Here is a 23,271-nt window from a genome sequence, read left to right as displayed (position 1 = left end):
TTTTGATCTTCTTGCTCGCAGTACTAAAGCTAAGAGGTCACCATCATACTGGAGTGGTGTGGCTCACTGGTTAGAGGCGGCAGACCTGGAAGCAGAGGACGGCCCGGGACCAGGGTTCAATCCCCGACGCGGCAGGGTCGTGAACCAGGGTCAGCGGACTCGATAATTCTCACCTCGGTGCCTACTCTAACCAGGGATCACACTCGGCAACTCTGGGCATTAGCTTGCCTCATCTCCACAACGGCCCCTCACAAACGCCGGGGATGCCTGGTTTCACCTTGGAGATACCCAGGAGGGAACATCTCACAGGGAAAGCCAGGATGGGTTCCCCAGCGGTCTATAGCGCCAGGACACCTCCGGGTAGCAGTGCGCTTTACAAGACACACACATTTACATTTACTTACAAGATTATTGCCTTAAGTAATTTTTGTGAAGTGTCTTTTCTCCCGTTCTCCATCCCTTACCCCTTAATGACTTTACTTTTCTTCTATTTCTTTCCCTCTCTCACAATATTTTTGTAAAGGGGAGATGTGTTGTAACTTGCCCTTTAAGTCTAGTGTTTGTTTTTAGGAATGTTAATTACATCAATTGCAGAACGTGTAAACCGCAGTGGTTGGAGTGCCAGTTGCGGTGTCTGCTGCTGGTGCAGACTTTCCGGTGGGTGTAGAATAAAGTTTATCCTTAAATGGATCTTGGACTGTCGTTTATTACAAAAGTTAACGAAAGCCAATGGATCTGGCAGCTCCCTCCTCCCCTCACCCACCTTGCCTTACCTGTGTCTGGCTGGTCCCAGAAACAAAGGGGCCTTCTGTCACCTAGCAGCAAAATGCAGAAAGGGAGTGGCCGGTACTTAACATAGGTGCTGCCACAACCCTGACAGTATGAGCCATAATTGTTGGCCCGGCCGCTGTGCCTTCCCCACTCTGTTTCTCCCTTCCCCCCACCCTTGCACCCCCAGGAATGCCAACACACCCTGACCAGCAAGGTTGACTGGAGACGTCTTGCATGTGTATTTTGATTGTGTGGGGAGGGGGCACTGGAGATTCAGGTGGGCAATCTGTTAAAGTGTGGCATTTCACAGTGAAGCGGGCCCCCTGTCTTTCAGCTGAGCACGAGGCCATGGGTAGCTGCCCACACTGCCGGTGCCTAGCCCTGGCCTTGCATTTGTGTTATGCATAGTAAATCTTGTATCTCGTCTTTAGCTGTTTGGCAGACCCATACCTATTTAAGTGCAAAAGATAGGGGCATATTCAGAAAGAAATGTAGGAGTGCGCAAAAGATTACTTTAAAGTACTATTTCCCGTAACTAAATTCTTTTTTGATTTGGCCTCAGAGTTTTGTGTATAGTATTAAACAATCCTTTGTTACAAGGCCCCATTAGAGATAGGGCGTGTGTAGATGGAGATCTCCACCCATAAGTGTGTGAGTACACTAAGGACTAATACTGAAGTGCAACTTGTTGTACCCAAAAATGCGTCCATGCATAGACCCCTTAATAACTAGTTCAAGTGATAACCTTCCATGTGATGTCACTGCATGTCGTATACACTAAATAGCTCTCTCCGCTATTCTTTAGGGCTCACTAATCCAACCATTATTGTTCATTGCTGTTCTAATGGTGTGAAATGCAATTTGAAAGAAAGTGCAATTGAGGGGGGGGAAATCCGATTTATGATTATTTTTTTAAACATAGAGCTTGATAAAAAACTCACTGTTACCGGTGACTCTCTCCTAGAAATCAAAGAAAAGAAGCTGACGGTGTCTGCCAGGAGAATCACTCTGACGCTGACTTGCAGCAACTCTAGTTGTGAAGACATTTGGGACATCTCAGCGACAGCGCGTCAAGATTATTCCGCCGGCTGTTCACAGGGAGTAAAAAGTACACAATGTATTGTGTCCTATAATAAAGGAACGTTTTCAGAGTGCACAGCCCTTCAACCCTCCTCTCAGTACACCCTGACTGTACGTGGAAGGTACAGACGCTTCGCGCAAGAAGAAGTAATCCTGTACAGCGCGAGGGTGAGGACCAATGAGACAGGTAAGGAACAGACAATGCACTGGGCGCTGGGTGGGTGGCAGCAAGTGAGGGATAGTGAGGTATATCTCCTGTCACTGTCCTGAGCTATTCTGATTTTGTTTATCTATCTATCTGTCTATCTATCTGTCTGTCTATCTATCTGTCTGTCAGTTTATCTATCTGTCTATCTATCTGTCTGTCTGTCTATCTATCTATCTATCTATCTATCTATCTATCTATCTATCTATCTATCTATCTATCTATCTATCTATCTATCTATCTATCTATCTATCTGTCTGTCTGTCTGTCTGTCTGTCTGTCTGTCTGTCTGTCTGTCTGTCTATCTTAAGACATTACTCATTTCTGCTCTTTCTCTCTCTCTCTCTCTCTGTCTCTGTCTCTGCACCGGCACACTGAGTGCTGCCTATTGCCAAAGCAGGCACCCCTGCGCCATGGTGCAGGGGTGCCTGTGTAAAAGACAGGATTGTTTTTGTGCAGATATTTTTTATTTTATTTGACATTTTTATTGAAATTTCAGTACATAACAGTCTTAGTGCACAGTGAAGCACTATACACAGATCATACAAAACGTACGGCGGTCAATAGGTTACAGCAATATAAAACACATGAAGATCATCTTGAAAATAAATATACCACAGTGGTGGGGTGCCGGTATAACAAACGTACACCAAACCTGCAGACCCTCTCGCCCTCTCAAGCATGACACACTGGGAACCAAAGCCCCGTAATTACGTGATATCCAAGGGGCCACAGCTAAGGTTAGTCTGTAAACTGCAGGTTAAGTGACAGAAGTGTGGGTGCTGCCATCAAGCTCAGTGGTGGCTTCGCCTCTTGTGTCAGTGTCTCTAGTGGACAAATATGTTGTGTACAGCCCCCAGAAATTCTTAGGTCAGCTACAGAGGGAGCAGTACTCTGAAATTCTTGGTTCGTGTACTGCAATAAAGCATGTTATGCGACCACTGGGCCATTGTGGGTGTAGGGCCCTTAGACCAGCTGATAGCTACCCTCCGTTTCGCCATGAGGAGATCCATGTCCACTAGTCTGTGCATCGCCTTGGCGGTTGTTTTGAATATCCCAAAAGGGCCAGAGCCGGATCTGGAGTGAGTGCGGAGTCAGTTATTTTCCCCAGCTCTAGGAAGACCGATTCCCAGAATGTATACACCTCCGAACCGGACCACGCCAGATGAATGAAGTCTGCGGACTGTGCTGGACATCTGTTGCATGCCAATCAATCAATCAATCAATCAATCACGGCATTTGTAAAGTGCGCTACTCACCCGGGAGGGTCTCAAGGCGCTGGGGGAGGGGTAAGTTACTGCTCGAACAGCCAGGTCTTGAGCTGCTTCCTGAAGGAGAGATGGTCTTGGGTTCGCCGAAGGTGGGTTGGGAGGGAGTTTCAAGTCTTGGCTGCCAGGTCGGAGAAGGATCTTCCTCCGGCGGTGGCTCTGCAGATGCGTGGTACGGTGGCGAGTGCGCGGCTGGTCGATCGTAGCTGGCGGGTGGGCGTGTAGAAGGTCTTGCGGTCGTTGAGGTACTTGGGGCCCAGGTTGTGGAGAGCCTTGTGTGCGCGGGTGAGGAGTCTGAACGTGATTCTCTTGCTGACGGGGAGCCAGTGCAGGTCTCTCAGGTGTCCGGTGATGTGGCTGTGTCGGGGGATGTCGAGGATGAGTCATGCGGAGGCGTTCTGGATGCGTTGGAGTGTTTTTTGAAGTTTGGCTGTGGTTACGGCGTAGAGGGTGTTCCCGTAGTCTAGTCGGCTGGTGACGAGTGTCTGGGTGACGGTCTTCCTGGTTTCCGTGGGGATCCATCTGAAGATCTTGCGGAGCATGCGCAGGGTGTTGAAGCACGAGGATGAGACGGCGTTGACTTGTCTGGTCATTGACAGGGAGGAGTCCAGGATGAAGCCCAGGTTTCGTGTGTGGTCCGTTGGTTTGGGAGCGGTGCCCAGGGCCAGGGGCCACCAGGAGTCGTCCCAGGCGGAGGGTGATGATCCCAGGATGAGGACTTCCGTCTTGTCTGAGTTCAGTTTAAGGCGGCTGTTTCTCATCCAGTCGGCGACGTCTTTCATCCCTTCGTGTAGGTTGGCTCTGGCGGGGGTGAGGTCGTTGGTGAGGGAGAGGATGAGCTGGGTGTCGTCGGCATAGGAGATGATGTTGAGGTTGTGCTGGCATGCGATGGCTGCGAGGGGGCTCATGTAGACATTGAAGAGGGTTGGGCTGAGTGAAGATCCTTGTGGTACGCCGCAGATGACTTTGGTGGCCTCGGATCTAAACAGAGGGAGGCGGACTCTCTGGGTTCTTCCAGTGAGGAACGAGATGATCCACTCCAGCGCTTTCTCTCGGATTCCGATGTTGCTGAGGCGCTTCACTAGGGTGCGGTGGCAGACGGTGTCGAATGCTGCAGAGAGGTCCAGGAGGATGAGGGCCGCTGTTTCCCCGTTGTCGATCAGGGTTCTGATGTCGTCGGTGGCTGCGATTAGGGCGGTCTCGTGCTGTGGTTGGCCCGAAACCCAGACTGCGAGGGGTCGAGGGATCCGTTCATCTCGAGGAAGGCGGCAAGCTGTTTGTTGATGGTCTTCTCGATGACTTTGACCGGAAAAGGAAGGAGCGAGATGGGACGGTAGTTCTTGAGGTCGGTGGGGTCCGCCGTTGGTTTCTTCAGGAGGGCGGTCAGCTCGGCGTGCTTCCAGCTCTCCGGGAAGGTGGCGGTGTGGAAGGAGGAGTTGATGGTGTCTCGGAGATGGGGTGCGATGGTGGCGTCGGCTTTGTTGAAGACGTGGTGTGGGCACGGGTCGTTGGTGATCCGGAGTGGATGGGGTTCATCGTGCGGGTGGTGTCTTCGGTGCTGATCGGGGTCCAGTTGCAGAGGGTGGTGGTGGCGGGTGCTGGTTTGGTGGTAGGGTACGTGGTCTGTGCGTCGAAGCTGTTGTGTATGTCGGCGATCTTGCAGTGGAAGAACGAGGCGAGGGAGTTGCAGAGGTCTTGCGAGGGAGTGATGTTGTTGTTTCCGGCGCTGGGGTTGGAGAACTCTTTGACGATGCTGAAGAGTTCCTTGCTGTCGTGGGTGTTGTTGTCCAGTCATTCTTTGAGTGCCGTCTTCTTGGTGGCACGGATCAGCTGATGGTGTTTGCGGATGGCGTGCTTGGGGGCGGTCCTGTTGTCTGTGGTGTGGTCGAGCCGCCAGGCTTTCTCGAGGGTGCAGCAGTTCTTCTTGGATTCCTTGAGTTCGTCGGTGAACCAGGGGGTTTTCTTGCTGCCGGGTCTGCTGGGAGGGTTCTTTAGTGGTGCGAGGTCATTGGCGCAGGCGGTCAGCCACTTGGTGAGGTTGCTGGCTGCTTCGTTGGGGTCCGTTGTGCTGGTCGGAGTGTTCTGGCTGAGGGAGGCGGTGAGCTGCTCGGAGGTGATCTTGCTCCAGCTTCGGTGGGGGACCTGTTGCGGGTGGTGGTGGGTCGTAGTTCTTCTGAAGCTGAAGTGAACGCAGCTGTGGTCAGTCCAGTGGAGTCCGGTGGCATGGCTGAAGGAGATGTGCTTGCTGGATGAGAAGACGGGGTCAAGCGTGTGGCCGGCGTAGTGGGTGGGGGTGTTCACCAGTTGCTTGAGTCCGAGGTTGGCGAGGTTGTCCAGCAGGGCGGTGGTGTTTCTGTCGTTGTTGTTCTCCAGGTGAAAGTTGAGGTCCCCTAGGAGGATGTAGTCGGCGGAGGGAAGGGCGTTCGGGCTGATGAAGTCTGCGATGTCTTCGCTGAATTGTGTGCGTGGTCCCGGTGGTCTGTAGATGAGGGTGCCGCGGAGGGTGGTCTTGGGGTCAGCGTGTATCTGGAAGTGCAGGTGTTCGGCGGCGGTGAAGGTTTCGTCGGAGTTAGTTGAGATGCGGATGGTGTTCTTGTGTACGATGGCGATGCCTCCTCCCGTCTGGTTGACGCGGTCCTTCCGGGTGATCTTGTATCCGTCCGGGATGGCTATGGCGATGTCGGGCGCCGAGGAGGCGTTCATCCAGGTTTCGGTGATGAAGGCGACGTCCGGTGCTGTCGTGTCGAGCAGGTCCCAGAGTTCCACGGCGTGCCTGTGGATGGAGCGGGTGTTGAGCAGGATGCACTTCAGGTGGTTGCTGCTGGTGCTGGGCTTGGCGGGGGCGGGGCAGGTCCGGTAGCAGGTGAAACGGCAGGCTTGGCAGGCGAAGGGTCCGTGGGTGCGTCTCGGGGTGGCTCGGTAGCAGGCAGGGTTCCGGCCGGCATTGAGTGCGTTGAGGGTGGCGGCGTCGTAGGTTCGTCGTGTGGTCTTGCATCGGCGGTTGGGACTAGGGGTCATGGCACTGGGCGCGGTCCAGGCGCGGACGGGCGCAGACGGGCTTGCCTTTGGTGCGCCTTTGGCGCACAATCGGCGCGCCCGCTGCGCGTCAACGCTACGCGTGGGAGTGCGCGACATATGTTAGGAGTCGGGAGGGCGGGTCAGCTGGGTGGCGGCGAATGGGCGTCGGGGGGTGGGGCCGCAGGGAGGCAGCGGCGGGAAAAGTCTGAGCGAGCAGCGGCTCTGCGGTGGCTGGGGCGCTCTGGCGGCCGGTAATGCGGTGGCTGGGTCGCTCAAGGGCGGTTGGCGTCAGCGGGAGGCAGGAGGGGGTGACCAGGACTAGGGAAGGCGCGGTCCCCTGCCAGGCTATCCCTCAGACCATACCTGTGTAATCTCTCTGGAGTGTAATGCACTCTATTCATACACTTGAAGTGTATCAGCCTGTGTCTGCCGTGTAAAGAAATACATCATGTACTAGTACAACAATAGGTCCACATAGAATCATCTATATTTTGTTGTAAATCAAGCTGCCAAGCAAGCCTTACCTTGGTATACTGATTTGCTCTATGGAACACTGCTAACTTATGTATATTAGAGACTATCTTGCGGGGGCCATCGCTTTAATAATGTAGGACAATTCCAACAGCTCAGGGGGCTCTTGAAGATCCTCCCCTAATAGGTCATACAGAGCACGCCTCACTCTATGAAACTGAAACCGCTGCAGCAGGGTGTTAGTTGCGGCCGAGCCCTCCAGCTCTTCCCAATTCTTAACTGTCCCATTATGGAAGAGGTCCCCCACAGTGAGAATGTTCAGTGACTGCAAAGCACGAATAACCCCATAATCTATGCATGGAGCCAGCCAGAGAGTCCCTTCAATTGGCATAACCAGGGAGTACAACAGCGTCCCCGGTTGTAATTGCACAAAATGATGCCAGGTTTGACAGGTTGAGTTGATGGAGTCTAAAATCCCCATCCTACGATCCAAGGGTTTAAATATTGTGGCCGGAAGCGGAAGCAGATCTGCAAAAAGGTTTTCCTCCGGCGCGCCATTCATTCAATAATTAGCTTGGGCGCCTTGCGCCGCTCTGTAATACAAATTTAAATCTGGTGCACCTAATCCCCCCATGTGCTATGGCAAAGTGAGTATCTGCCACTTCACCTTCGCTTGTTTTCCCGCCCCGGCCAATTTTATCAACAATTTGGTGACTCTGTGAAAGAAGGAAACAGGTAACACTATAGGGATGTTTGTGAAAAGGAACAGGACCCGGGGTAGAACCACCATCTTCATAATAGAGATTCTGCCCAGTGGTAACCTAATCCAGGATTCTACGTCATCATCCAAACCGTTGACTGCAGTGCCGTAATTCTCTCTAAATATGATTTCCGAATCTGTGTGGCCGGATATCCAAATACCATATTACGTCAGTTGACCATTGCAACGGAAAGTGAGGCTCAAAAGGTGTTGTGACTGGTGTTAGTGGAAAATTATGGACTTAGACCAGTTGACCCGCAATCCCGACAATGCCCCAAAATGGACTTCCTCCCTTAGGACGGAGGAGAGGTTACATTCCGGTACGCTAACATATAATAACGTGTCTTCCACATAGGTAGACACTATAATCTCATAGTTCGGGAAGCGGACACCTTTATGGCTATGGTACTCCATTAAAGCACACGCCAGGAGTTCAGCCACCCGGCTGAAAGCCCCCAATCCAATGAATTCACCAGCCTCATGACAAATTTGAATTTTGTACCGCTCATCCTCAGTCCAACCCACCTACATGGCCACATGCTCGACCAAATCTGGACACTGAATGTTTCATCCACTCCCCCCATTATTTCTCCCTGCCCATGGTCAGATCACTCCACCATCACGTTTTCCCTTGCCCTAGCACCCCTGGTCAAACCCCCCCTTCCCAAAAACACCTGGGTTCGGAAATGGGGTAAGGTAAACATGCCCTCCTTCTGTTCGGCCCTGGCCACGACCTGCCCGGACCTTACTGGTCTGACAGCTGCCCCTCAGCTGGCCGCAATTAACAACTGGCTCACGAGGGCAGGCGACAAATTCGCCCCCCTCAGGCGCCTCTCAGTAAAACGGGCCCATGCAGCCAACCGCTGGTTTACCTCCGACCTTAAAGAGAAAAAACTTGCTGCAAGAAGGGCTGAAAGAGCTTGGCGAAGAACTTACGACCCTGCCTTAAAAACAATTTACCTGGCCACTCTGCAAACCTACAAAAAGAGCATCCTGGAAGCTAAGGCTGAATATTACACCCACAGGATACTGGTTGCGGAGTCACAATCGAAAGAAATCTTCTCCACCGTTCATGAGCTTGCCTCATCCACTAGAGCCACATCAACCATTCCCCCGTCCCAATCCCTCTGTGACTCGCTTAACGAGTTCTTCATAGACAAAGTTGCAAAAATTAAACACAACATCCCCCAACCTTCCCCTACCTTTGTGGATCCCTCCCCCCCCCTCCACTGTTAAACTGACCAACTTTCCACTCCTTACCATTGATACCCTTCGCCCTCTGCTCCAACGGGTCAAATCAGGCTCACCCCAGGACTTTGCCCCTGCCAGCATACTCAGGGAGGTCTATTTAGCCTGCCCCATCCCCCCTCTGACCCTCCTCAACGATTCACTTACTCATGGTCATGTTCCCATTTCACACAAATCGGCGACTGTCATCCCAATTCTAAAAAAATTGGACGCCGATCCCTCCTCTGCTTCTAATTATCGCCCCATTTCACTTCTTCCCTACCTTGCAAAGGTTCTCGAAACCCACATCACTTCCACGCTGAGCACCCACATTGAGGCGAACCATTGCCTCTCCCCTTGCCAAGCTGGTTTTCGTCCCCTGCATTCTACCGAAAAAGTGGTCATCTCAGTCATGGACAAGCTGCGTGAAGGAATCGACATCAACCTTCCGCAAGCCCTGATTCTCCTCGACTTATCCGCCGCTTTTGACACGGTGGACCATACCATCCTCCTTAACCGTGTCAAGGCGGCGGGTGTAGAGGGCCTAGCCTTCTGCTGGCTGAAGTCCTTTCTTGCTGGGAGAACACAGGGAGTCCATTTGGCTGGTTTTGCGGCGGCCTCTCGTAAGGTAGAATGCGGGGTCCCCCAGGGTTCATCACTTTCCCCTCTTCTGTTTAACCTTTACATCTTCCCCCTCATTTTTATGTTACAGCAACTGGAGGTCACCGTGTTCAATTACGCGGACGACCTCCAGTTAATCTTCAACCTGTCCCACTCACCTTCATCTGCCCTGAACGTCCGAACCATCATGACCCTCATTCAAGACTGGATGAACTGCAGCCACCTCAAATTCAACCCGGACAAGACCGAACTGGTCCTGACCGGAGGTGGCTGCAGTCCCTGGTCTTCTTCCTTCTGGCCCCCCTCCCTTGGTGCCCCTCCACTCCCGGTTCCCAAAGTGAAAACCCTGGGTATCTTTCTCAATCCCCAGCTTACTGTTCTCCCACAAGTTAATTCCGTGGTCTCTTCATCTTTTTTCTCCCTCAGAGTGATTAGGAAAGTTTCCCGTTTCTTTTCCCCCCCAGCTCTAAAAATCATCATGTTGGCCATGGTATTGTCCCGTATAGACTATGGCAACATAGTCTATAACGGAGCCCCTGCATACATGATCCACCGTTTACAACTGGTGCAGAACCAGGCGGCCCGCCTGATCCATGGCCTTCCCAGATATCATCGGGTCACTCCATTGCTCAAAACTCTGCATTGGCTCCCCATAAGAGAGCGTGCCCTGTTTAAACTCGGCTGTCTTACTTATCAAGCCAGAGCGGGCACTGCTCCCGAGTTCATCTGCTCCCTCATTAAATCATACTGCCCAGGCAGAGAACTTCGCTCGGCCCATTTGGCCCTCCTTACCATCCCCCGCTTTAAAAAGCAGAGGGCGGGCGGAGCGAGATTCGCTGTCTTGGCTCCAATGTTTTGGAACTCCCTCCCGATTGCTCTGCGCACCTCACTTTCCTACCCCCTGTTCCGAAAAAACCTTAAAACTTTTTTGTTCACTCAAGCCTACCCCTAAATCTCCTTGCTGCTGCCATCCACTGATCACCACTAGCGCCATGAAACCGCTGGGTATGCGAGCGCTGTACAAATGTTTTTTAAATTCAAAATTCAAATTCAGCCACCAGAGCATTTAAAATGGGGACAGCGGACAACCCTGTCTCGTACCTCTAGTAACGACAATGGCATCCGTCACCAAATTACCTATTTTTATCCTGAGGAGGGGGAGTTGTACAGTACCCCTATCAGCTGGAGGAAGACTGGGCCCAGTCCCATACTAGACAATACTTTGTGCATGAAGGGCCACTCGACTGAGTCGAAGGCCTTCTCCATGTCAAGAAGGACTGCCACCGCCTTAGAGTCCTGTTTAATATGTTGAATGGTCCTAAACACCGTACGAAGATTGTAGGTGAGGTTCCTGTCTGGGATAAACCCTGCCTGCTCTGGAGCAACAAATACCTGTGCCAGGGGAACTAAACGATTAGCAAGAATCTTAGCAAACAATTTGGTGTCAACATTAGGCAGAGAGAGTGGGAGGTAAGACCCACACTCATCCAATGGCTTGCCCGGCTTGGGAATGGTGACAATGATGGCCTCTCTCATTGAAGGAGTCATTGTGCCCGACACGCACATGTTGTCAAAAAGCGTTGAGAGTTGTGGGAGTAATAAATCAAGAAAAGCTTTATAAAACCCGACAGTTAGGCTGTCCACCTCCGGGGCACTAGTCGCTTTCATACTCGACAATGCTAACAGAATTTCACCTCTTTCTATGGGTCGCATAAGAAATTCCCGATGAGTATTGGTGAGGAATTGCAATTTAATATGCGCTAGATAGTCTAAGATTTCCTCCTCCGTGCTGGAAGACCGGAATGTGTATAGCTCCACGTAAAATTGTTTAAACCTATCCGCTATGCCCACTTCCTCAGATAGCAGTTCACCCTCTGCAGATTTAACTTGGGTGACCAGTGTTTTGCAGCGTTTCGCCTTCAATATTTGCGCCAATACAGAACCAGGCCTGTCCACCTTCCCATAGGATCGCGCTGTGGCATATTTGCCTAGGTGATTGACTTCGCTGTCTGCAGCTTTGTGATATTCTCCCAACAGATCTTTAATTTCACGCGATATTGCCTCCTCATCACTCACCAATTGCCATCTCTTCAAAACCCCCAATTTCCTTTCCAGCTCAGCAAACCTCTGTCGGACAGAGCGAAGAATCCCTGAGTGTTTGGCCATGGAAACGCCACGTATGTAAGTCTTAAAGGTCTCCCATACTACCTGAAAAATATCCACTGACCCCACATTGATGGTAAAGAACGTCTCTATGGCTTCAGCCAGGTCTTCTCTAAAAATTGGGTCCTGCAATGAATAGGGGGGAATTCGCCAAGTAAATGGCGATATAGGAGTGGTCAGAATGAGCCGAAGTGGAGAGTGATCTGAGAGAGAACGAGGAAGTACCAGACACTCCTGAGTGAGCGCCATGAGTGGCGAGGAAATCAACCAGTAGTCGATACAATTGTGCAGGTTTTGATAAGCAGAGTAGTGCGTATAACCTCCCCTCTCTGGGTACCGTGTTCGCCAAATATCACAAAGATCCATGCCTAGCATGGCGCTCTCAAGCGCTCTAGCTGCTTAGAGGGATGCCTCATTGGTCCCCCAATCTGTCCTTGCTAGGGTTCCTGACCAGATTAAAGGCCCCACCCCAAAGGAACTGAGCTTCTGATCATCTCCTGGCAATGTCTGCAAGTGTTGTGTAAAACTCTGGGCAATTGTAGTTGGGGACATAGACATTCACTACGACTAAGTCAACTCCCTTCCTGCAACATCTAGAGACTACGTATCGAACGTCCCTGTCCGAGACTAATTGAAACAGTGTGTATAATGATTTAGGATCAATCGAAGTTAGCAACCCTCAGGCATGTGTGGTAAAACCTGAGACATTTATATTATCTAACAGTCCTCTGCAGCCGAGTAAGGTGCTATTAAGTGGGAAGTGCGTCTCCTGTAAAAGGGCTGTAGCAATGTTTTGCCTGTGTAAATAATTCAACACCTTGCGCAGTTTCCGATGGTCATTAAGCCCCCTGACATTCCATGTAAGCACCCGAAGGGTGTCTAAAGTCGTAGTATTAATATCACTGGGTCCCACCATCTTGTGTATGAAAGCCTATTATGTAACATGACCTGTGCAGCAAGTAAGTAGTTAATGCACCATGTGCAAACTACCAAAAAACATCAATCAACAAAAACCACCATACTGTACTCCCAACCCGTCCTCCCCCAACCAACGACAGACCTCCCCCAACTCGGCCGAGATACATGCCCTAGAACTCCCAAACAACCCACTCCTACCCCCCCAAATCAAAATGCCCTCCCTTGTGTGATTCACTCGTGGGTGGATGTTGCTCATTTTAAAAAGGAATACTATTTAAACATGAAAGAGCCCATCAATGTTAATATATGCAGCCACGTAACTCAAATAGTCTCAGACTTCCGCCATCTTATGGTTCACAGTTCAGCGGCTCCCCCACCATTCCAGGGATATAGTGCCCAGGAAATTGCAGCCAGTCTCCAGCAATAGCTCTGAAGAAGTCTCTGCAGGCCACAGTTACAGCCACGTCGTTGAACTTCCGACTCAGCACTGTTTCCAATATCCCTCCCATCTGCAATCAACATTGCTTCTTGAGCTAAACCAGGGATACCCCCCCTTTGTATCGATTGTAAAGAGACAGCTCCAGCCCGCAACCGACATTAACTTGACAGCCTACAAGCCTGCCCCCACCCCAATCCATCCAACCCTGAGACTACACTCATTGTCCTCAAGGTGACCAGCTACTTTTAATCTTGTTCCTCCAGGGACTCCCCTGGCCGCCTCGTTGACCCGGTGTCGCTCCGTGCCATGGCAGTGCTCCTTAGACCAGTCCTTAAAGGGATCACTAACATAATATAGAATGACAAAATATAGACTTATCAAAATATCGTCACCAAAATATAGAATGCAAAAATATCAAATTTCTATCTACAACCAGGTAAGTACAAAAATATTGAATCCAAAATATAGTCTGTAAAAAATATAGTCAGTCAAAATATCGAATTTTTTTAAATGTCTTAAAAGTAATTTAAAATTAATGAAATAATAAATATAATTAACTAAAACATACTTAAAATACTCAAATAACCTTAAAATTAAGATATAATTAATTTAAGTGATTAATTCAAAATGTACAATATTTTACTGTAGGATAGCAGGTGGGTAAAATTTAATATTACCACTCCAGTGAGTGCAACAGTAGAGAAAGCGTTGGATTGCATAGGGGTAAAAAATACTATTCCCACTCCAGTGAGTGCAACAGTAGGGAAAGCATTGGATAGCGTAGGGGTAAAAATCCTATTCCCACTCCAGAGAGTGCAACAGTAGGGAAAGCGTTGGAGAGCGTAGGGGTAAAAATTACTATTCCCACTCCAGAGAGTGCAACAGTAGGGAAAGCGTTGGATAGCGTTGGGGTAAAAAATACTATTCCCGCTCCAGTGAGTGCAACAGTAGGGAAAGTGTTGGATAGCGTAAGGGTAAAAATTACTATTCCCACTCCAGAGAGTGCAACAGTAGGGAAAGCGTTGGATAGCGGGAGGGTAAAAATTACTATTCCAATTCCAGAGAGTGCAACAGTAGGGAAAGCGTTGGATAGCGTAGGGGCGAAAATTACTATTCCCACTCCAGAGAGTGCAACAGTAGGGAAAGCGTTGGATATTGGAAGGGTAAAAATTACTATTTCCACTCCAGAGAGTACAAAAGTAGGGAAAGTATTGGATAGCGTAGGGGTAAAAAATACTATTCCCACTCCAGATAGTGCAACAGTAGGGAAAGCGTTGGACAGCGTAGGGGTAGAAATTACTATTCCCACTCCAGAGAGTGCAACAGTAGGGAAAGCGTTGGATAGCGTAGGGGTAAAAAATACTATTCCCACTCCAGAGAGTGCAACAGTAGGGAAAGCGTTGGATAGCGGGAGGGTGAACATTACTATTCCCACTCCAGTGAGTTTAACAGTAGGGAAAGTAATGATTTAATATATTATTAAAAATTAATTAAATATCAATACCAATAAAACATTAATTGAAATTAATAACCAATTTAATATAATGTAATAATTAATTAGAAATACAAATACATATTAGTTATGAAACATTAATAACATATTCATAATTATTTAGCAACTAATTAATTTTCAATACAAAAACTAATTAATAATAAAAATGAATACCAATTAATAATTAACAGTAAATTAATTATCAATACGCAAAAATAATTTTTAATATGTAATTAATTACAATTACATTACTTCCCACCCTATTCCCCTATAAACTTATAACCCGCTACAGAAAATACATTAAAACAATTATCATAATTATCAAATATTTAATTAATACAAAATAATTACCAATTAATAAAAATTAATTGCCAATTAATAGAAATTAATTACCAATTAAAAATTAATTAACAATAAATTTAAAATCAATTCCAATAAATAAAAAAAACTATTTACTTAATTACAATTAAATTACTTCCCACCCTCTTCCCCTATAAACCCACAACCCGCTACGGAAAATATATTTAGAAAATTAACATACTTAACAAAAAATCAATTAATAAAAAATAATTGCCAATTAATAAAAATTAATTACCAATAAAAAATTAACAATAAATTCAAAAAGAATACCAATAAATAAATAAAAATATTTAATAATTACAATTAAATTACTTCCCACCCTATTCCCCTATAAACTAACAACCCGCTACAGAATTAAAAAGCAAAAATGTAATTAAAAATTAATAATAATTGCTGGCAATTAATATTTAATTTAATATAATTAAATTACTTCCTACCCTATTCCCCTATAAACCCACAACCCGCTACAGAATTAAATTACGCAAAAATTAAATAACATAAAATTCATTACTTAAAATAAATGAAACATACATACCAAAAATTAATATACACTTTTCACACATATACTAACATACAAAACACTTTAAAAATGTGATATTATTAAAACTTCGATATATTTAATGCCTATATTGTATTCTTCGATATTTTGACTTCTATATTTTGACAATCGATATTACTTACCTTCAATTCGATATTTTTAACCACTATATTGTGTCCATTCGATATTTTGTCCATTCTATATTTTTACTTCGATATTATGTCCATTCTATATTTTGGAATCGATATTATGACTGTTTACCGCTTTAAGGCCCTCTGTAAGGCCTTAAGGTCAGTAAAGATGTGGGATTGGCCCTGTCTGTTGACCCGAAGTCTAGCAGGATACAACCAGGTGTAGTCAATGCCCAGATCTCGTAGCTGTTTTTTCATGGGGACAAACTGCCCACGCGCCTCCTGCATGCGGATGGTAAAGTCCGGAAATAGTGAAATCGTGGAGCCTTCGTAAGCCAATGGTTGCTTTTCTCTCGCCAGTCTCAGGGCAGCATCCCAGTCTCGATAGCTGAGCAGTTTTACAATGATTGGTCGAGGTGGTGACCCCGGAGGCGTACGGGGCCCCAGAGAGCGATGGGCCCTCCCCACCACAAACATGGCTGAAAAGGTACCCTCTCCCAGCAGGGTGACCAACAATTTCTCAACAAATTGTTCCATGTTACCAGTTGAGGTGGACTCCGGCAGGCCAGAAATTCTGAGGTTGCAGCGACGGGAACGTGCCTCCAAGTCCTCTGTGTTATCTTGAAAAACCTGCAGTACTCTCCCCATTTGCTTGTCCTCAGTGTCTAGCATGGTGTGCGCCTACTCGACCTCAGTAAGCCTCCGCTCTGACATATCTAGTCGTTCAGCATGTTTGTCTAAGCGCTCAACCATTCTGTCCATCCTGTATGTTAGAGCATCCCTATTCGTGCCCAGTGAGCTAATACCACTTTGTAAGCTTTTCTCCATGGCCATCAGCATGCATCGGATATCAGGGCTAGTGTCTTTAGCCGTGGGGGCCTGCATCCTGCTGGTCTCATCCGTAGTAGTGTTGTGGGACTTTGACCATTTCTGCTTGAATGAGAGCTTTGGTTGCACTCTGTCCACTCTGCCCCTCTTAGCAATGAAAAGACCCGCCCAGCAGACCACCCTTACTACCTTTTACCAGAGCTCTGCGTGCGAAATGACACAAATATTCAAAAGGCAGTCAAGGCAAATCCGATACACGCCGCTGGCAAGCCATTTAAACAGGCAGCTCCTTATGCAGAGTGGCACTGGGCCCTCGCTCCCCAGTGCACACACCCACCGACTGTCCCAAATTCCAGAGCGTGGGCCAGCGTGCTAGTGCAGCGATTTTGACAATATGCTCTCAGTTAAGGTATCTGATTGGGACGAAGCGCACAACCACCACTGTATAAGTCCCTCCAGGGATCCCCACACAGCTTGTCAGGTCACAACAATGTCCAAGTGTTCTGCCCTGCTCGATCCCCAATGTAAAACAAGGAGTCCGCTGCAGGGTATTAAGCCTCAGGGCTGCGAGTACCTCAGACACAGCCAGGGATGGCCTCACTGCTCCCACATCTCAGGATGGGCTTGACCAAAGACAGGGGCGCCGCTGCCCCAAAGAATTCTCACAATCAGTCCCGTGACGGTGTGTACGCCAATCAGCACTACTCAACTGGGCCTCTCAGTGACACCACAAACCACTTTTCCTGGGGCTCAGCACTCACAATTCCTGGGCTCAGCTCATCCTCTCAGGCCAGTACGTAGCGCGCTTGTCTCGCGCGGGTCAAAGATGGCAGGCCAGAGAGGAGACGTGTATCACCAACATGCAGGCCCCCAGAGCGCTTCCGCCATGAGCGCAGTCACTGAGGAATACTCCTCATAGATCCAGCATGCATGTCGAAGGACAGCAGGGTAGAGGCTACGCCGGAAGCAAGAGCGGATTGGCCCGTTCCTCCGTACGCCTCAGATCCTCAAGTCTGCCTCAGATCGGGGCGACTCATGGACCTTGGTGTTTCATGCAGCCCGGGTACAAGTCTGCACTTCGGACAAGCCGCAGTGAATAGGAGCACATAGGGGGAGCCGGCGCCACAGGTTCCCCGAAGGCTCAATGTGGCACACAGGCTCCGGGCATCCCCAGCGGCAGACTGCTGGTCCACATCCACCTCACAGCCCAACTCCAGCTCGGGGATCGGGGCCTGGTGAGATGTCCAGCATCGGGGCCATGCAACTCCGTCGATCCCAGTCGCAGCGAAGCCGGAGCTCAACTCTTCTCACCCAGGCAATTTCCGATGAGCAAACCTCGTTTTATATCAAATTTTGAGGGACGTAGCTGCCAGATAATTGCAGGATATTGGGACAATATCGGGGAGCTAAAGGCTCAACTGGCCATTTCGGTTGCGAGCAAGCTCCGCCCCCGTTTTTGTGCAGATATCTATTTCGCTGCACTGTGTTGCTAACCAACAGTAGTTGTTCACACTCCCATCTGTTTAATCTGGGCACAAGGCCAATACATCTTGAATACATCTTCGCCTACTCTGAGCGACTCTGTCTCTCAATCATGGATACCACCCCCCTGAGGTCACTTGATGCCAAGCTGCAGCCACTGGGCCTCAATGCTTTTACAATCAGATAACCGCCTAACCTAACAAAAAATACATCTAAACGCCTCAAACACAGAATTCTCAAAGCTTATCCAGCAACCTTAATCTCTGATCCCTACTGCTGCCTGCGAAGGGGTTCCACAATTAATGATCTCATCTTCTACTCAAAGAGAAGAGCTAAATGGATTAAAGCATTCCACTCGCAACTCATGATCACTTACTTCAAAAAATTTGCACACGGTCTAAGGCTTGTGTTAATCCCCTCCCCCACCTTCAAAGATGGCACTACCATCACCATATACAACAATGGGATAATCCTCATCCAAGCTGCTGACTGCCATCTAGGTACTTTTGAAGAAATGTTTCACAATATCAGGAGGTCTATTACAAACAGTGATCTCAATACTGTAAAAAAAAAGTGGATTAGCAGCCCCTCATCCCCTTCACAGCTCCCCCAAGTGATGCCCTTACATAGTTCCTCCCACCTTCTCCCCCATCCGCGCTCTCCTCAGCTACCTCGCCCTGAGCAGTTCCCACCTTCCCATCCCCCCTCCTCAGTCAACTCGACCTGACTCTCACATGATTAACAGTGAGCCTACCCAGCCCACTGCCCACCCTCCCCAATCTTGGCAGCCAAAGCATCTTCCTTTATCTGCCAAATGGACCTGACTCTTACATGATTAGCAGTGATTCTACCCAACCCACTACCCACCCCCCTAATCTTGGCAGCCATGGCAATTGCTCTCCCTCTAACACTACACTTACACACATATCCTGCGATAGCCCTGGTCTACTTGATACTAATATGTCCATGACACGACCCATTGCTCACAAGGTGACCTCTCTGAATCCTGATCCCATTCTCCCTAGGTACATCAGTACTCAAACGACCTTAGTATCTCTTAAAAATCAGCTCAGGAGTTTCCCCTCTCTCCCTGGCAGCCTGATTATCCTTCCAACTCAACCCCACCTTCGCTGGATCACACAGTCCAGCATCACCCGACCCCCGCTATCAGCTCTCCCTCCCCACAAACAAACAAACGGATATACGCCTTGTCTTCTGCGCATCACCTCATCCCCGCTCCTTGCCTAGCTGATATATTGCGGGATCTTCCAACTACTTAAGGCTGACCTACATAAGCTTACTGTGTTCACCTCAGAATTGTCTAATGACTTTTTGGCCTACAGGTTGTTAGGGAAGAACAGGCATAATCAAGCACCAGCTACTAACTATTGCACTACTACACAGTCTTCTTCCCTTTCATTGAAGAGATTATCGCCCTATGCAATTTCTCCCCTCCAAAGGTGGAGATCCATTTCCTGCCCGAATGCTGCCTCCATACCTTGTAGATTTATGATCTCCCTAACAGATTCTGACACTCACTCCCTCCTTCTTACTTACAACTCAATTTGGGTAAACAACTCCATATTCAGTCTATTCCCCCTAATCCTCTCAGAATGAACACCTCCAACCTCAAACAAGTTCTCATCACGCAATCTACCTCATCTACCTCAACTAGCCACTTGAAATGCATACTTATCAATTGTAGATCTGCTGTGTAACACGCCGGGAATATCACTGACCTTATCATGGTGCAGGACCTTGACCTTCTAATTCTTATGGAAACCTGGCTTAAGGAGTCTTCAGGTTTAGTCCTGGACAACCTAGACCCCCCTAGCTATAACATCATCAGACTTGATAGATCGGTCAAACCTGGTGGAGGGATCACCTGTATATTTCTGAGCAGTCTTACTGTGAAACAATCACTCAATGCTACTCTCCCATCTTAAGAATACATGTGCATAGACATCTCAAGCAACCTCAGGCCTCCATGCACCTTGCCTATATTCTACTATCTGCCTGGTGATAACCTCCCTTTTGTTGAATAATTTATGGAAACCATGTCCTTAAATGTTGATCATCATTGTCCACAAATCTTCCTCTGTGACTTTAATCTTCACAGGAATGACGTTAATGACCCTGCAGTAAATAGCCTCAAAAGCTTCTTAGCTGACCTTAACATAATAATATGTGACAGCCCCACTCACAATCTGGGCACGATCCTGGACCTTTTTATCGCTAAACCCGACTTCATTCAACTTGACTCCATTGTCCCATGTGACTGGACTGATCATCACTTACGCATCATGGAACCATGGACTAAGTTAAAATTTCAGCAAAGATACCTAGATCCATCCGAAATGCAAACCTGGATGAAATTATATCCCTTAGCAACATGACCTTACCTCCACCTACTCATATGTCGGGTTTATGACCTCACTGAGCACTACAACAACTTCATATCGAGCATTCTGGACGCTATTGCCCCCTTGCAACTAAATAGAAGGTCCACCAAAGACTCTAAAATGTTGTTCAACAAGGGGTTAAATACAGATAGACGCAATATGAGACTAGCCAAATGATCCTGGAGAGGCTTACCGTCTCTTGAACACCTTGTGCTCCTAAGATCTAGAAGGAGCACATGCAATAAATACTTTAAGAGCGCTAAAGCGATCTTCTTCAGAAGGCAACTTGATAAAGCCAGATACAGGCCAAGAAAGCTTTTTGAAATAATTAAACTCCAATCCAACAATCTCGCCATTCTTTCGCCAACGGCCTCCGTTATACAGCCAAATTGTGATGATTTCTTTGACTTCTTCCTTGGAAAGATGGATAAGACTAACACTGATCTCCAGACATCAATGAACCAGCTGACAGACCCTTCCCCTCCCTCCAGTCACCCCCTGTTCTAGGGTACACTCCCAAAAATAGCGCCTCCTGGAGCCTTTTCACACCATTTGATGAAATCTCTATACTTAACATACTTACTACACCTAAACCCTCCAACCACTTCAATGACCAGCTACCACCCAGTTTCTTCAATGAAATGAAGAGGTCCTTAGTTCCAATCTGGACCAAGATTGTAAATGCCTCCCTACAGCAAGGTGTGATTCCTGACGGTCTAAAGGCTGGCCAGGTTACACCCATTCTTAAAAAACCCTTTTGTGAGCACGACAACCTTAATAGCTTCCGCCCAATCACTACCATTCCTACTCTTTTGAAGATGCTGGAGAAATGTGTCCATTTCCAACTTTGTAGCCACATTAATCAATTCCAGCTTCTTGGTCAATTCCAAGCGGGCTTTCACCAGGGTCATAGCACCGAAACCGCCATTACCCACATAATGGATGACGCTCTAAAAATGGTGGATCGGAAAGTAGCTTGCCTTCTAATCCTCCTTGACCTCTCGTCAGCTTTTGATACAGTCAAACATGACGACCTCCTAGATATACTGGAACTCAGGATGGGTGTCTCAGGATCAGTTCTGAACTGGTTTGCCTCATTTCTTCATAACAGATTACAAACAATTAAAGTCAATAACTCCCTCTCCAACTCTTCTGTGATCACTCTGGGGGTCCGTCACCCACACTCATCAACTTGTTCATGGAGCCCTTAACGCAAATGCTCAAATTATCCAATATGCTGTATCACATGCAGGCGGACAATACCTAATTGAACTTGAAAATCTCCTCCCACGAAGACATCAAATCACTCAATTCTACCCTACTCAAAACCCAACACTGGTTGACTTCCAATCATCTCAAATTAAACTCCATCAAAACGGAATTCCTCCTTATTTCTCCTTCCAAACAGGCGTCTACAGTCACTGAATACATGAAGCAGGTTACGGTTCTCAACTGTGTTCTGCACATCATTGACTCTACAAATCTCTCTGAATAGTACTAGATAAGGCCATGAGAATGCAGGAACATATCAGCGCTGCCACCAAAGGAGCGAACTTCCAAATGAGCATGCTAAGAAACCCTTCCTTCCACCGGAAGACTTGAAGTCTGCTGTTCAAGCACTAGTCATCTCCAGATTGGAGTATGGGAGCTCAACTCTCTGTGGGCTTCTGAACTACAAGTTGGCTCTGCAAGGGCCTCTCTTAACTCTTAACTCGGCAGCTAGGCTCATCACGGGATACAAAAAAAATAAACACATCACGCTGGATTTGAAATCTCTAAACAGGCTTCCTCTTGAGGCTAAGTTTCATCTTAAAATTGCTTGCGTGGCTCACAATGCCCTTCACCTTAACACTCCTTTGTACTTCGCCCGGCAACTGTAACTCTCTGTGGTTGCAGATCTTTGTGGAGCTTTAGCACTTTACCGCTGAAACCACAAAAAATTCTCAGAAAGAAAACCCATAACCGAGCCTTCTCCGGTATTTCCCGAAGAATCTGGAACGCCCTGCCTCCGGAAATCAGACTGAATCCCTAAATTTCCTCTTTCAAAAAAGAAGTCAAAACACTTCTTATGCATAAATTCTAAACCTGTATTGTAAGTACTCCCCCCGGAAACTATGCGCTCAGACCCTCTCCTCACACGTCTGCCCATTTACTGTATTTATGTGTTGTTCTATTACCGGAGTAATCTTGTTTACCCATTTATCCTGCTCTGTCAGATTGTTGTTTACCCAACTGTCTCCTTCTCTGTTATCTTCATCATTATGTGAAGTGCTTTGATACCCGCTTGGGTCACTTTCGCCCAATATAAAACTTTATAAATTAATAAATAAAGATATGAACACATTCCTGCTCAAAAACAATCCTTTGAGGCATTTTCCTCTTTCTACGATAGAGAAAATAATAAGGAGAAATAAACATATTTAGACCTGACAGCCTATTAGGTTTGTCTTCTTCTGACCTTGTTTTGCTGGTATTAGGACTCTGTGCTCTTTACCACTGGTAACCAATGCTAAAGTGCTTGTGCTCTCTCCTCTAAACATGGTAAGATTGGTTTATCCCAGTGCCGGTGCTGCAAATGATGGAAAATATGTTGATTCAGTCTTGGAGGGATGGTGGATGCGCTCTGTTGCCTGACGTAATTTAATTGATTATTGCTGCGCACTGTAGACTTTGCTGTGTAGGGTAAAGAGAAGTGTTTTGCGAGTGTTTGTGACTGTGTTATACATCGGCTGTGCCCCAGTCTCGTTGCAGGGACAGGGCTGCCATTTTAAGACTTTGTTTAAGACTTTGTTTACCTCCGTGCCTCCTCCCAGATCCCGCCTCCCAGCTGACCCGCCCACCCACGAGTACAGCTACAGCGCTCTATCCCCTGGCCATTTGTGACCGTGTGGACGCTTTCCTGCACGGTCGCTCCCCTCGCCCTCTGCCTCCCTACGGACGCTTGTGCTCCCCGCAGCCTGAGCCTCTCTGAAGGTACATCGCGCCACTGCCTACCTGCACGAAAAGAGATCGCTCGCAGCGCATGGTATCGCTTTTGCCCACTTTAGAAATCCATTTGAATACAGCAGCTGCGCACTTGGCGCCAGAATTAATTTGC

General features: G+C 47.9%; 1 protein-coding gene across 1 annotated transcript in view; it reads left to right on the top strand.

Annotated features, from left to right (window-relative positions):
- Positions 1–23,271, top strand: part of LOC147726126 (uncharacterized) — a 689,775-nt gene that overhangs the window by 444,698 nt on the left and 221,806 nt on the right. The window contains exon 7 of the mRNA XM_086960228.1: positions 1,736–2,038. Within this exon, the coding sequence (XP_086816354.1) occupies positions 1,736–2,038 (303 nt within the window). The remainder of the gene's footprint in view (positions 1–1,735; positions 2,039–23,271) is intronic.

Source organism: Lissotriton vulgaris, chromosome 3_1, assembly GCF_964263255.1.
Source record: "Lissotriton vulgaris chromosome 3_1, aLisVul1.2, whole genome shotgun sequence".
In the NCBI taxonomy this organism is placed as follows: Eukaryota; Metazoa; Chordata; class Amphibia; order Caudata; family Salamandridae; genus Lissotriton; species Lissotriton vulgaris.
The sequence above is the reverse complement of the archived record's forward strand: the minus strand, read 5'-3'. Positions and strand labels throughout refer to the sequence as shown.